Source organism: Panicum virgatum, chromosome 3K, assembly GCF_016808335.1.
Source record: "Panicum virgatum strain AP13 chromosome 3K, P.virgatum_v5, whole genome shotgun sequence".
Taxonomy (NCBI): Eukaryota; Viridiplantae; Streptophyta; class Magnoliopsida; order Poales; family Poaceae; genus Panicum; species Panicum virgatum.
This window is the reverse complement of record NC_053138.1, coordinates 12,897,769-12,912,135: the sequence shown is the minus strand read 5'-3', so window position 1 is coordinate 12,912,135 and position 14,367 is coordinate 12,897,769. Positions and strand designations below refer to the sequence as shown.

Sequence of the window (14,367 nt, the reverse complement as noted above, 5' to 3'; positions counted from 1 at the left end):
GAGCTTGGCCATTGGGCAATCGAAAAAACAAGTGTTGAACGGTTTCATTTTCTGTGCAGAAGGCACATTTTCCCTCCCCCTACCATTTTCGCTTAATCAAATTATCCATAGTCAAAATAGCATTTTGTTGCACTAGCCACATGAATATTTTAACTTTCAATGGCTAGTGCAAATTTCATTAAGAGCCGGTTTAATTTTCAGCTTCACTCGAAAGCACAGCTCTAGCTACCAGGTGTACGTGTGGCTAATAACACATTATTAGCTACTTATTGTGCCAGCATCTGTATGATGTTTCCGGTTTGTCTACAATGCATGGATATGCATATGGTCTAAAACTTGTGCAAACATTAAATCACGTTTAAAAGAATGATGGTTGGTTTATTTTTCTAGAAAATTGAGAATTACCGAGACTGAGATTGAGTGCCCTTTTGGGAGGGCTCCGGCTTCTGCAGAGAAGGGTGGAGCCAGAGCTGGAGTAGATGGAGTTAGTTTTTTGGCTCCGCCTGCTCTACCTTCTCTCAAGCAAAGCCATTTTTGCCGCTTCACCTTCAAAATGTTTTTAGGGCTACAACTGCCGGAAGCCGGAGCCTTACCACAAAGTCCGTGAGATTGAGACGATGGCTGACGGCAAACATCCAATAGCCTCCTGCAAAATGTGCAGCCTGCGCGCGGGCAGGAGAGAAGGAAAGATCAAAGATCCATCCATCCCCGAAGCGTGTGGACGTGGATCACTACGCATGCAGGTCGGTGTCCAAGGAACGAGCGAAGACCAAACCTCACACGCCTCCATCCTTCTCCCGGCCCCGTTTTAGTTTCCAGGTCGCCGCTGGGCGCTGCTGCTTCGTCACATATGCTGAAATTGAGATGGATAAGGTCGGCCGTATATATGTGACGCACAGGTTCGCCTTTTGTTTTTGTCTACTCGTACCACCGGCCTTTGTCACTCCCATGCACACCTCAGATAGCTACATAAAGATCAGAAGCTCTATCCGGATATGCACGTGACGCGAGATAGATAGACCACAGGATGAGATCGATAATTAAACATAGGGAAAAGTATGTTTTTGGACACTGAACTATCACGATCGTCCGATTTTCAACCCTAAACTCTAAAACCAGACATCTTGCACCCTCCAACTATCGAAACCGTGCAAAAAAACACCCTTAAACCAAAACCACTCCGGTTTTGCTATGACGTGGCACCTGTTTCTGACGTGGCTGTCACTTTGGCACTCTTACGTGTCTTTATCCACCGGTAATTACCAAAATACCCCCTATCTTCTCTTCCTCCCCGCCACCACGAGCCCACACGCGTCGGCGCCGCCGGCCTCGATGTCGGCCGCGGCGGCGGCGCTGTGCCCGCGCGGACCTCCTCATGGCGTTGTCCCCGCGGCGGCGTCACCGGTCTCCTCCGGCTTACCCGTCGATGGAGCCCCGGCCGCCCAGGCCTCCCTTCCTCCCACGGCCGCAGGCGGACGCGCGGTGCGCGGCGGCCGGAGCGACGAGGCGGTGGCGCTCGCAGGAGGGCGGGGAGCGGTGGTGCGCGCAGGAGGGCGCGGAGCGGCGAAGGCGAAGGCGGAGTGGCACGGACTGGGCGAGAGGGCGGGGTGGGGCGCACGCCGGCTTCTCCTCCGCGCCCTTCCTCCTCCTCGCCCACGGCTCCTACCCTGCTCCGGGCAGAGCTCGGCCGCAGTCCCCCTGGCGGCGGCGCGGGCGGACTCGGTCGCGGCCCCTAGCGCGCAGTGCGGGCGGAGCTCGGCAGCGCCGCGAGCGGAGCTCGGCCGCGGCCCCCGGCGGGTGCTGCGGGCGACGGCTCCTTCCCCTGCTCTTCACTCCCTCTCCTGCTCCTCTGCCACCCGGCCCGCCCCCACGGCTCCTTCGCGCGGCGGCGCGGCGGAGGCCCGTGCGCTAGCGGCGCGGTGGAGGCTGCACGGCAGCGAAGGCTCCGAGCTCGCCTCCCCTTCCCACTCTCTCTCCCTCCTGCGTGAGCAACGGCGACTGTCATCCATGGTGGCAGGCGATGAGCTACTTATCCGGCCACCGCGCTCTGCTGGTTCCTCGAGCCAGAGCTCGAGCACGAGGTGCGTCGGATCCACCGCGAGCTCGAGCTCAGCTCCGGTGCGGGCTGCCGCCCCCACCATGGCCGCCGCTGCGCGTCTCCGCCTCGCCATGGCGGAGCTCTGCGCGCCCCTCCGCGTGGCAAGGAGGCGGCGGCGGCGGGCTGGATCTGGCCGCCGCGCCCGGCCGTCTCCCGCGCGCGGACCGTCGAGCCAGCTCCGCCACGCCTGGCGCTGCGCCTGGCCGCCGCCGGCACGCGGGCCGGCGAGCCAGCTCCGCCGCGGCCCGCGGCCGGCACGCGAGCCAGCTCCGCCGCCTGCGCGGGGAGGAGAGGAGGGTGAGGGCCCGCCATGGCCCCGCAGGGAGGAGAGGAGAGTGAGGGCGGCGCCTGGCGCCGGCGACGGGGGTGCGAGGAGCGGCACCGGCGAGAGGGGTTGCGAGGAGCGGCGCCGGCGAGGGCGTGCGCCGGGAGAGCAGGGGGTGCGAGGAGAAAGACAGAAGAGAGAGGAGAGGTGGTGGCCCACCTGTCTGTGAGAGAAAGAGAGAGGAGATGGTAGTTGACGTGGCCATTGGCGCCACGTGGACGAGTGACGTGGCTGAAAACCGGGGTGGATTTGGTTTAGGGGTGTATTTTGCACGGTTTCGATAGTTGGAGGGTGCAAGATGTCTGGTTTTGGAGTTCAGAGTTGAAAATCGGACGATCGTGATAGTTCAGGGTCCAAAAACAGACTTTTCCCTTAAACATATATAGAGCACGAATACACACATCCGCATCCATGGTCGATGGAGTAGTACCTGGCCGTGTTGTGCCGTGCGTGCGGGATGAATGATACAGGTCTTTTGAGAGGCCTTGATGCGCATCACTGTCACGGGGGTTGTGTAGAGCAGCTACTCCATCGAGATGGAGTACACACAGGGGCCGTTTAGTTCCAAAAAAATTTTGGGGCAAAAATTTTTGGGACCGTTTGACCACTAATTAGGAGTATTAAATATAGATTAATTATAAAATTAATTACACTGATGGACGGGAAATCGCGAGGCGAATCTATTAAGGCTAATTAATCTGTCATTAGAGGTTGATTACTGTAGCACAACATTGTCTAATTATTGTATAATTAGATTCATTAGATTCGTCTCGCGATTTCACCTGGGGTTATGAAATGAATTTTGTCAGTTATCCACATTTAATATTTCAAATTAGTGGTCAAACATTGTAAGTTACTGTAGTGCGTGAAAATTTTTGGAAACTAAACGGGCTCACAGTGCTGCATCCCAAGTCACCTCGCGCACGCTGTCGAGACGTGTGGCGCCGGCCGCGGCGGGGGGCGCCGGCCAATCGACGGCGACGGGGGGCACATGGCCGGCGACGAACAAGCGCACGCAGCAGGGGGCCGCTTGGTCTTGCTTGCGCATTAACGGGCGGCGGGGCGGCGGGTGGGTCCATGCGTACGCTGGAGCAAGGCGGTTGGTTGGACGAGCGGCTGTCGACAGTTGTGCGCGTTGCAACGGCCGAAGCCGCGCGCTGCAGCAGTCTGCAGAGACCATTTGCCATTCAATTCCAATGGACATGTCATCGATCGCTTTCGTCCCGATGGATACTGTAGTTCGTTATCGTCCAGGCCGTCGCCGCCCCACTTGCCTGGCGCCCTGCCCTGGCCGTTCAGAAAGTCACATCAGCAGGTGCCCTGCTCGGTTAGCATCCTGAATTTTTTTTTCAAAAAAGATGAATGTATATGTAGAGTACTAAATAAAATTTACTAAATAAAATTTATTTGTGTATCTTTTTTCTAAATGGATGTAATTTTTCAAGATAAATCTAATAAGCCAAGTTCCATCATGGTTGGCTAAAGTAATACTACAGTAACCACTCCTAATCATCTTTTAATCATGCGATCAAAAACTTTATTAGTTACAGCACATGCTACAACACTATAATTATGGAGGATGTTTTATAATTAAATTTCATTTCATACCTCTAATTAGTGGTCAAAAGAGAAAATTTTTTCACCCCCTAACAAAAAAAAAGGCAGAAGATTCAGGTGTCAGATGCAGACGGCACGGGAAGATGCAACAGAGCGGATCTCATATTATTCTTATCCTTCCTAAAAAAAGGAAATAAAATCTTACTGTCCCGTTTTGACAAGACACGATTACTATTTTACTGCAAATTCGATCAAGGATTGCGTACGCGATACGGGGAGAGAGCGAGAGAGGGGGAGCCGTGCACCTGGACGGTTGAGGGCTCGTCGGCTCGAGCCGCGGCCGACGTGGCTCGCGCGCATCGAATCGGATCGCGGCGGGATCGCCGTCGCTCGCGGACGCAGTCGCACGAAAAGGGGAGAAAAATCTGCTCCCCTCCCGGCGGCCTCCCTCCTGCATCATCAATCATCCATCATCCATCATCCATCATCGTGGCAGGCAGGGCAGGGTCCCGAATCCTCGCGCGCCACCGGCCCGGCCCGGCCCGGCCCAGGGACCGGTCCGGCCGGCCGAGCGGCTATATATGAGACGGAGATGAGCCGCTGCGGGTTGCCAACCCAGCGAAACCAACACACAGAAAGAGAGAGCAAGTAGTCGGGGGCAGTGCAACTCATCCAGCGCACGCACAGCCCGTCGCTCCGTTCCACCGCCGCCGAACTCCGGGCGATCCTCCTCCCCCTTGTTTCTCCCACCCTTCCCCTGCCCTCCCCTTCCTCTCCGGATCGAGCCGAGCCCAGGAGGAGAGCGAGACGATGGTGTCCGCCGTGCTGAGGACCATCCTGGTGACGGGCGGCGCCGGGTACATCGGCAGCCACACCGTGCTGCAGCTGCTCCAGCAGGGCTTCCGCGTCGTCGTCGTCGACAACCTCGACAACGCCTCCGAGGTTGCCCTCCTCCGCGTCGCCGAGCTCGCCGGCCACAACGGCAGCAACCTCGTCTTCCACAAGGTACGATTCGCTGGTTATACTCTGCCCTCTCGCCGATTAATTGCTCGCAGCTGCTGGGCCGGAGAAGGCGCAAGGATTGATCGATTTCTCCTCCCCGTCCTCGTCCTCCGTCTCTCCGCGGGCTGGGGAGCCGATTCTTCCATTCGGCTTTCCTTTCCTCTGTTTGTTCGTTTCTTAATTCCGCAGCACGAATAGAATTCACGAACCTTCCTTCCTTCCTTTCCCTTGAGTTGATTATTTTTTATACTGCTCCCGTTCGGCGGGGTGGTTTCCCTTCCCCACGCATTGGGTTGCGGGGGCGGTTTCGTTTCTACGCCTTCTCCTCTCTGATTCCTCCGGATGCGGAGGTCATGTCGGCGGTTATCACCACCATCATCTCTCTTCAGTTTCCATCTATTACCGCTGCCTCTCCTCCCCCGCTCCGCCAGAAAGATTCGAATCTTCCCTGCCCGCTGGCCGGCGGGGGCGGGTGGGTCACACCGTCCGCGCGCCGCCTGGGGGAGCCTCGTTGCCTTGCCGTTTCCGGCCACCCAAACCGGCGCCTGGGTCCCGCGTGCGTTGACGCGGCCAATAACGCCGCGCCACGTCACCACGTGACCGATGCGACGGATGCTTCTGGAGCGGGGCCGGGGGGTGGATGGACGGCGTGGACGCAGGTTGGACAGTCCACACGCTGAGAGACGGGGGCAGCACGCGTTGCGTTGCCTTCCTCCTTGCTTGCTCCGCAGCTAGCCTCCCTCCTTTCCCTTCTTCTTCGGTTTGTTCCCGCGGCGCGTTGCGTTCGAAGACGAAAACGAAACGCGTCGTCGTGGTCGTCGCCGCAAGGCCTGCCGCGCCTAACTCCAATCAATTCGTTTCCGTTTCCATGCTGCTTGATTAGCGAGCACTAATTGTATTCCTTCGGACCTTGACCGGTCTGCCTGCCTGCCTGTGCCTCGCCTGGCATTCCTACACCTTTGTTTTGTCCGGTGCACGTCGCTGTTGCCTGTTGGCTTCCGTCGCGTCCGGCGGAGTACTCATCAAACCACGCCGACTTTGGCGATTTATCTTGTTCGTTTCCTCCATCTAATTAACCTCCCCGACGCGGCACTCATTTGAACCTAATTAATTTCCTAGATTCTCCCGTTTTAATTTCTGATTCGCGATTAAGTGTTTTCTAATGCTACATCGAAACAGTATCTATCTATAAAACTTCCTAAATGCTGCGGCTGCTGCCTCTGCAGGTTGACCTTCGCGACAGGCACGCGCTCGAGGACATCTTCTCGTCCCACAGGTACACCACCAGTTTGCAGTCCTGATTGACATGAATTCAATCAACTTGCACTTTTACCTCGCTGTTCTGTTATTTTGTATAAAATTGAACGAGGCTCTCCACTCTCCAGGTTTCCTCTCTAGTCTAATGTTTCTACAACATAGTACAGATGCTAAATAGAGTAACTATTTAAGATGCCAACTAGCAATGCGTCCAGTCGTGGTTGGCAGTAACCACTTTGCTGCGCTTGGCCGGCGCCAGCTGGAATTCAAACCAACCTTTAATGATTTGCTGCAGTGGGACACTAGTTTATTTGTAACAAACAAGTCGAAAAGATCGAACTTGCCGAAATGCAACCTGTATCATTCAGTATTCCAATCTCGACACGTTCTATTACTAGCATATTGGCACTGGTTGTTCGTTGCACACTGCCAATCAAATTAACTATCGACTTTCATGCCTGCTGAATCTGCCGCTTTGCTTGCATTTGCTCTTTTTTTCTTTTTAGAAAAAAAGATGCATTTGCTTAGGTGTCTAATGATTGAATTCAATTGGCTCCTGGCCTGCAGGAAAGCAGTTCCCTTCTACTACTACTATTTTCTATCAATTGATTCACAGCACAGCACAGCTCAGCGAAGCATTCCATGATTCTTATTTTCTTGTTAAGGGCTGGGCCGCTGCTGTCGGTCTTTACAAGGTTCAGATTCCTTTGCTTCTGACTAACACAGAGAACTCCAATTGTGGATGCAGGTTTGAGGCTGTGATTCACTTTGCTGGCCTCAAAGCTGTTGGCGAGAGCGTCCAGAAGCCCCTGCTGTACTATGACAACAACCTCATCGGCACCATCACCCTTCTCGAGGTGATGGCCGCGCATGGCTGCAAGAAGGTACTTGTTTGATACTACTCCGCCAAGTAGGCTTCCCGTCTTTTTTCTCTGGCCCTGCATTTTCGGGCACTCCTGTATGCTTTATTGCTTTACAACTCGTTTTGGTTGGCCTACTTTGCATTGCATTTGCGTTGCTGGGGATCACAGGATGCCGGTGTCCTAGTTATCTTCTGGACCAGGTGCCCTGCCCTGTGTCCGTCTTCTGCCACCCAAGTTGTAAATTTGTGTCACGGAGAAGCCATGCATGCATGCATGCCATCCGTGACTACATCTTGAATCTGATGGTCCCAGATTCTGGTGGCTGTGGCTAGGCCATTCTTTAATCTAGTGTTTTCTGTTTAGTACTATGTGAAACATGGACCAGTAAATGCAAAATGATCATTCTTACCCTCAATATATTGTTCATATCTGATGCTTGAGCGCTATTTTGAATTTATGTGTGCATTAATGCAGCAAGAACAACTTGAGTGATATATGCATCAGATAGATGTGTCTAGCCCAACGAACTAACAGAACATGTTTCTTTGTCATTGCAGCTGGTATTCTCGTCATCCGCAACTGTCTATGGGTGGCCCAAGGAAGTGCCATGCACCGAGGAATTCCCCCTTTGCGCCACCAACCCCTATGGGCGAACCAAGGTCTTTTTTATATGTATTTTTTTTAATTTCATAATCATAATATGTGTCCTAAAATGGAATAAGGAAGAAGGGAAAATAATCTAACTAATATATGATATTGCTGCAGCTTGTGATTGAAGATATCTGCCGTGACGTCCATCGTTCAGACCCTGATTGGAAGATCATACTTCTTAGATACTTCAACCCTGTTGGTGCTCATCCCAGCGGATACATCGGTGAAGACCCCTGCGGAATCCCAAACAACCTGATGCCCTATGTTCAGCAAGTTGCTGTTGGGAGGAGACCTCACCTGACAGTTTACGGAACAGACTACAATACAAAGGATGGAACTGGAGTATGTACTTTATTTCGACTCTGTTAGTATATGCTAGGAGGTTAGGAAATACAGCTCGTTACTAATATAAGTATTCCTGTAAATAAACACCTGCCAGGTGCGTGATTACATCCATGTTGTCGACTTGGCTGACGGGCACATTGCAGCATTGAGGAAGCTCTATGAGGACTCCGACAAAATAGGTAAATGACAGGCTTGCTAGCTACCTTACGAGTTTCTCTTCATTGTAAATTACCTTTGACAGCTCAGCTATTGTTTATTGAAGCAAACTCCAAAAGCTAGCTAATGATGCCATACTGATCTGTTTGGTTGTATTGTAATCTCGATGCACGCAGGCTGTGAAGTATACAATCTGGGCACAGGAAAGGGGACATCAGTGCTGGAAATGGTGGCTGCGTTCGAGAAAGTTTCTGGCAAGGTAAAAGTTTATTTGAGCCAGCCTGCACGCATATCTTTGTTGATGGATGTCCAATTCTTCCGTCGGCTCCCTGGACGATTGATTGACCAACTGGCTGATTGATTCTGTACAGAAAATTCCTCTGGTGTTTGCTGGGCGAAGACCTGGAGATGCGGAGATTGTTTATGCCGCGACGGCCAAGGCTGAGAAGGAGCTCAAATGGAAGTAAGTTGTTAGCACATTGCCTGTATATGCAGCTGCAGGTGGTTGATGGGCTCTGATGGATCCTAATGGAAACGGAATAAAAACTGAACTTGCAGGGCAAAGTACGGGATTGAGGAGATGTGCAGAGACCTGTGGAACTGGGCAAGCAAGAATCCCTACGGGTACGCCGGGTCAAGCGAAAACGGCAACTGAGGCTGAATTGGAGCAGCTGGTAGCAAGCCGCAATTAAAAAGAAGTCGCGGAGTACCACCGCATGCTACTAATCCAAGGAAGGACGGATGATCGATGGGGCCTCGTATTCTCATTTGTACATAGGGAGGGAGTAGGGGGTTCCCATTTGCCCATCCATCCAGCTTATTGTTACCCAGGGTTACCGTTATATATATGGTTATTGTTAGGTCTGTCTAGTATTAATCCATGCTTATGATTGGTTTTTTGCTAGATAGACGAGAAATAAGCCCCGTGCCATGCCTACTGATTATAGAGATATATAGATACATATATGTACGTATTGTGCCTGCTGCCTCCGCCCTGATCTTGGGATGACAATTGAGAATATAAATGATTTCTTTCATGATCCATCCGTGCTTTGTTGTTGAACGAGTAGGACAAACTAACTTGTCCGTCGCACGCGTGCATTGTGGTTGCTCAACTCAGGTGCAGATCCGTAATGGGCAAGGGGAGTGTTTGCAGGGAAAATTAAGCACACAATCCCAGGGGCGGATCTAGAGGGTGGGCCGGGTCCCACCCGGCCCACCCTAAGATTAGACCTGTCGAGCAACCCCACTCTGGGATTTGGCCCCCTAACAAAGCAGACAGCCCGCCCAGCGCTTCTGAAAACCTGGCCGCGTCCAATGGATTCGTGAATCGCGAGTTCCAGCCCTCCAAACTTGTAGCGTGTAGGGTTTGGGACGGCGGCGCGGAGCTCGACTGCCAGCGGCAAGCCGGCGTCGTGTTTAGTTTCAAAAATTAAAATTCCAAATTTTTTTCCAGCACCTGTATGGAGATTTAAATCTAGACGAAATAAAAAACGCATTGCACAGTTAGGCTCGTTAAATTTGTCTCGCGATTTACAGACGAGTTCTGTAATTTATTTTGAGATTAATCTACGTTTAGTACTTCAAATATAGAAAGATTCATTTAAAAACTTTACGGACGGCAACCGGCCCGAGTCCGGCAGGGCAAAAACGGCAAACTAGCTAGGGAGGGAACCCGGAGGCGCGGCCGCGAGCTTCGACGGCGCATTGGTTTGGACGCGCGCGGCAGCGTGGCGGCGGCGCCCTTCGCAGTCCTGCCGGCGCTGCGGCCTGTGGAGGCTGGCTGCACGGTCGTTCTCCACTCGGTGGCTCTGCCGGCGCTGGGGGCTTGCAAGCTGTGGTGCACTTGCTTCCTCATTAGCGTGTAGTCCACCAAGAAGAACCGAAAGGCATCATTCGCACTGCCATTTGCAAATTGCAAGCATCAAGACACCAATTGACAAGCTAGAGCAAGCCAGCAAGGTAATTAGCCTGCGGTCTCGCACTACATGACTACGAATTCTAATTCTAGATTGGGAGCCAATTAGCCCTGTAGGAGCAAGGGATGTCATACTGCATACTGTAGGCTTCTAGTTCAACCATGGTATGATTTCATATTGCAATTTGTAACTTCTTGCACCATTGTACTGTAGGATTGTCAAAACATAAGTGAGTAAGCTTCATTTCATGCAGATTTTTAACTTCGTTGTGGATTTGCATATATTCGTAAGATACCTTATCAATTATTTATATTTAAAATTTTGCCTTGACGTACCACCCTAATCTCAAATCCTAGATTCGCCACTGCACAATCCCATCTGTGTTGGTGAACCGAAAGCCCAAACAATCTGAGCGCCTAAGAAAATAAAAGGCCCATATTCAGACAATAAAAAAGGAGATGCTTTTGCTCACAAGAAATCTCAAAGCCAATCATTAATTGTAACCTCTGCAATAATCTGCTATGATATTAATGGGACAGGGTTAACAAAAAGAAGAAAGACCAAAGTTCTGCACACCCTAACGCACGAAATCGAAGCAAGGGAGCGGGCCTAGGAGTGCACAGGACTAGAGATTCCACCCTCGCTCGAAAGGGCGAAGACGAAATGGCCCACAAGAAAGAAGCCCATAAAACATAGAAAGCCCATCAACGCAACGATGTCCATCCAGCAACAACGACGGGGAGGCCTTTTTTTCTCAGGTTTGGTGTCTACGACAACAATAACAAATTGCAATCCACCCAGTCTGTGGCACTGTATATCTAGCTGGAAGAGGAAATCATTTTCTGCTTTCGAGGAAATTAAAGAAGAACCTCGAGCAACTCAAATATACAGTATATATCAAGTCCAAAATCGAGCATGAATAGCAATAGCAGCAGTAACAGCAAGTTAGCAACAATAGCACAGTGTAATAATGGTCGCTCTCGGACCAGCAGCGCCAGCTACCTGTCCCCATCCCCATGGATGGATGCCGATGCGATGCTCAGCTCAGCTCAGGTGAGCGGCACCTCCCCCTTCCAGTTCCCCGGCGGGTCGTATGAGCAGGTGATGAACACGCCGCCGGCGAAGCACTCGGACCTGCCGCAGCCGACGTACTCGGTGTCGTTCCAGACGAGCTGCGTGAAGTGGCCGCAGACCTGGCCCGGGTGGCACGCCTGCGCGCGCCAGTCGAAGTTGGACGCCTCGGTGGCCCAGCTCTTGACGGCGTCGGCGGCGCGCCAGTCGCTGCCAGAGCCCCAGAAGACGTTCTCGCCGTAGGGTGAGGCCGGGGAGTGCATCATGACGCAGTCGAAGCGGCGCATGGACGACCAGCGGCGCGCGTACCGGGCCAGCTTGCTGCTCCAGCGCAGCGGCGGGACGCCGTACTTGGCGCGCAGCTGGTTGTGCGCCTCCAGGAACTCGTGCGCCAGGGCGCCTTCGGCGGGGACGTGGTGCTCGCCGTGCTCCGCCGCCGCCGACGCGTCGGCCTGGTGCTGCGTCCGGACGCCGCCGCCGTAGCTTGCGGAGAAGTGGCCGTGCAGCGAGAACGGGGAGGCGGGGGCGGCGAGCAGGACCACCGCCAGGGCCGCGAGGTCGACGGCGAGGAGGAGGAGCCCCGCCATCAGAATCAGATCCGGCGCCGGTCGATCGAGGAACCGCGGCCTAGCTGTGTGATCTTTGGTTGGGGTGGCTCAGTTCGATCGGTGGGCGTGGGCGACTGGGCGGGGAGGCCTACGAGACGCGCGGGCTGGGGTATCTTTTGCATGCATGCATGGATGCGGCATGCACGGCCTCGCAGCCACACAGCTGGGTGGTGTGGGCCCGCCAAACGCGTGTGTTTGTTATATTTTTCGCACCGTGGTCAACGCCAAGAGGCTGTAAATAGCTTGTGGTGGAATAAGGGGATTTTAAGTTTAAACCCTTCCGTTTATCTAATTTTGACCCCAACTATTATATGTACCGTGTAAATAAACTTGACGCTAGAGTGGTCTGCTGGTTGGGTTTGGACTCGTCAACAGATTTGAAGTTGCAAGCTTCTTTTCTCTTCTTCTTCTTGCTCGTGGACCCCCCCCCCCCCCCCCCCCCCCCCCCGGGCAGTCACGGGCTCACGGCTGGCCCAAAACTCAAGGCACCCATCCGACTCCTCTCTACGCCTACGTTATAGCTAGGGCTCTGTTTGATATATACTCCGTAGGAAATTATCTCTAGTGCATTCAAACATGTGGGACAATTTTGGACTAAAGTAGATTATCTCTTTCAAAATTCTTAACCCTTCTAAGAACATGGTTAATAGAATTCGTCGGCAGCCGGCTGAGAGCATGCCAGGTCACCATACATGGCGGTGGAGTCTGTTGGAGTAATGGGCTTGGCCCATTTATTCTAAAGCATTAAAAGAATTTAAAGCCCACTATTAATGCTAGGGAATCAATGTTTAATTCTGTACCGGGAATTAAGGAGGATCTCAACCGACTTAAAAGGTGGACTTCGTGTACACCACTTGTGAAGCCGGTAAGAGGAGGACGGTGAACCACACGCGCGCGCGCGCTCGCTCGCCTCGCCGAGCCGGGCCGTGGCCGAGGCGAGGCGAGGCGAGGCGAGGCGAGGCGCGGCCGGCCGGCCGGACGGGCGGTGCGCGTGCGCGTGCGCGTGCGCGTGCGCATGCGCGGCCGGACGTGACGTGCAGGTGCGGTGCGGTGCGGTGCGGTGCGGCGTGGCGCGGTGCGATGTGATGGCTATTTTGCCGTTGACAGCAATTAATCGTGCGATTAAACGTGCAATTAAATCTGTAATTAATGGCCATAACCGCATCACCTAAATGACTCTGATGGTGTCCAGGTTCAACGATCCTGAGCACCTGAGTCACTATATAAGGAGTGCCATTCCCCTCATCCATTCTGCACCAGAGCACTGAGGCAACTCGGCTCCTCTCTTCTCCCTCTCCAGTTGCAACAACTGAGTTCCCCAACGCTAATTTCTGCGCGCACAGAATTAGCGTGAGCAGGCCTCCGAAATCTTGCTCGCTTTGAGATCCTGCACGGGATAGGCGGGCAATCAGGTTTTTGGGTAACGCTTTAGCGTGACTGCTCAAAAATACTAAGTCTTTGCCCGATTGAACGACTACTTCCTGGTGGACGAGCCGAACGACTACGTCGACTACATTCTGGTGGCCGAACGACTACGTCGACTACATCTTGGTGACCGTTCGCGGGACTGCACTGCGAACTTCTTCCTGCACCGATTTAGTTCGACTACTTCGACTGAGGCCAACCGAGTAGATGTCTACTCCAGTTGGTAACAGCGCAGCCAATGCCTCCGGCAACGGCCCCGCTTCAGGGTACTCCCTGAAACTTTGGTTATTTATATTGTTTATGCTTATATGTGTGATAAGTATAAACATGTTCACATGTTTTATTTTACTCCTTAAAGTCATAGAAATATTGCTAGTTTATACATTTAATTTTGGAATTAAATTGTGCCCGAAATTGCCTAAATATGTAACAATCCAAAAACCTGAATGTGTTAATAGGCTTTCGGTATCTAGCTTTGCTGCATCAATCAAACCACCACCTTTTGATGGTTCAAATTACAAACGTTGGCAAGAGCGGCTTATACTGTGGTTAACAATATCGAGAGTGATCCATGTGAAAGAGGGTAAGCCTGAACAATTCTCTCCAGAGGAAGGGAGTGCGTTCGATGAGGCTGATATCCTCTTTCGAGGTTTGATCATTAGTGTTCTCGGTGAAAACCTGGTGGATTCTTATATCCGGCTGCCAACTGGCAAAGCATTGTGGGATGCTCTTGAGGCTCAATATGGAGTATCTGACGCCGGGAGTGAGTTGTATATCATGGAGCAGTTTCTTGAGTACAGGATGGTCGAAGACCGTTCTATAGTGGAACAGGCTCATGAAATACATACTCTGGCAAAAGATCTCAAAAATTGCAGCAAAGAGTCCCCATGTGTGTTACCCAATAAGTTTGTGGCTGGAGGTATAATCTCTAAGCTGCCACCTTCTTGGAGGGACTTTGCTACTTCTCTAAAACACAAGAGACAGGAGTTCACAATAGATGGACTCATAGGGACTCTTGATGTTGAGGAGAAGGCGAGAGCAAAGGACATACGTGGGAAAGGAGTTGTTGGTGCTTCAAGTGCCAATCTTG

At 52.6% G+C, this 14,367-nt stretch overlaps 2 protein-coding genes across 2 annotated transcripts; one reads left to right on the top strand and one right to left on the bottom strand.

The window, feature by feature from the left end:
- Window positions 1-4,579: 4,579 nt before the first annotated feature.
- On the top strand, window positions 4,580-9,298 carry LOC120700414 (UDP-glucose 4-epimerase 1). Its single transcript, XM_039984638.1, has 9 exons — window positions 4,580-4,985; window positions 6,209-6,258; window positions 6,988-7,123; window positions 7,660-7,761; window positions 7,868-8,095; window positions 8,193-8,277; window positions 8,431-8,513; window positions 8,626-8,717; window positions 8,813-9,298. The coding sequence occupies exons 1-9, from the start codon at window positions 4,791-4,793 to the stop codon at window positions 8,907-8,909; spliced, it is 1,068 nt and encodes a 355-aa protein (XP_039840572.1). The 5' UTR covers window positions 4,580-4,790; the 3' UTR covers window positions 8,910-9,298.
- A 1,709-nt stretch (window positions 9,299-11,007) lies between these two features.
- Window positions 11,008-11,836, bottom strand: LOC120700415 (pathogenesis-related protein PRB1-3-like). The gene has a single exon (XM_039984639.1). It carries the CDS (start codon window positions 11,829-11,831, stop codon window positions 11,223-11,225), a length of 609 nt encoding a protein of 202 aa, XP_039840573.1. The 5' UTR covers window positions 11,832-11,836; the 3' UTR covers window positions 11,008-11,222.
- Between the last annotated feature and the right edge of the window lie 2,531 nt (window positions 11,837-14,367).

What these genes read in the sequence shown, in the direction of transcription:
- LOC120700414 (XM_039984638.1), top strand. Translation starts at nt 4,791, where the DNA reads ATGGTGTCCGCCGTGCTGAGGACCATCCTGGTGACGGGCGGCGCCGGG. An exon ending in ATACAAAGGATGGAACTGGA is followed by an intron (nt 8,096 to 8,192) that starts GTATGTACTTTA and finishes AACACCTGCCAG; the next exon opens with GTGCGTGATTACATCCATGT. An exon ending in GAGAAGGAGCTCAAATGGAA is followed by an intron (nt 8,718 to 8,812) that starts GTAAGTTGTTAG and finishes CTGAACTTGCAG; the next exon opens with GGCAAAGTACGGGATTGAGG.
- LOC120700415 (XM_039984639.1), bottom strand. Translation starts at nt 11,831, where the DNA reads ATGGCGGGGCTCCTCCTCCTCGCCGTCGACCTCGCGGCCCTGGCGGTG.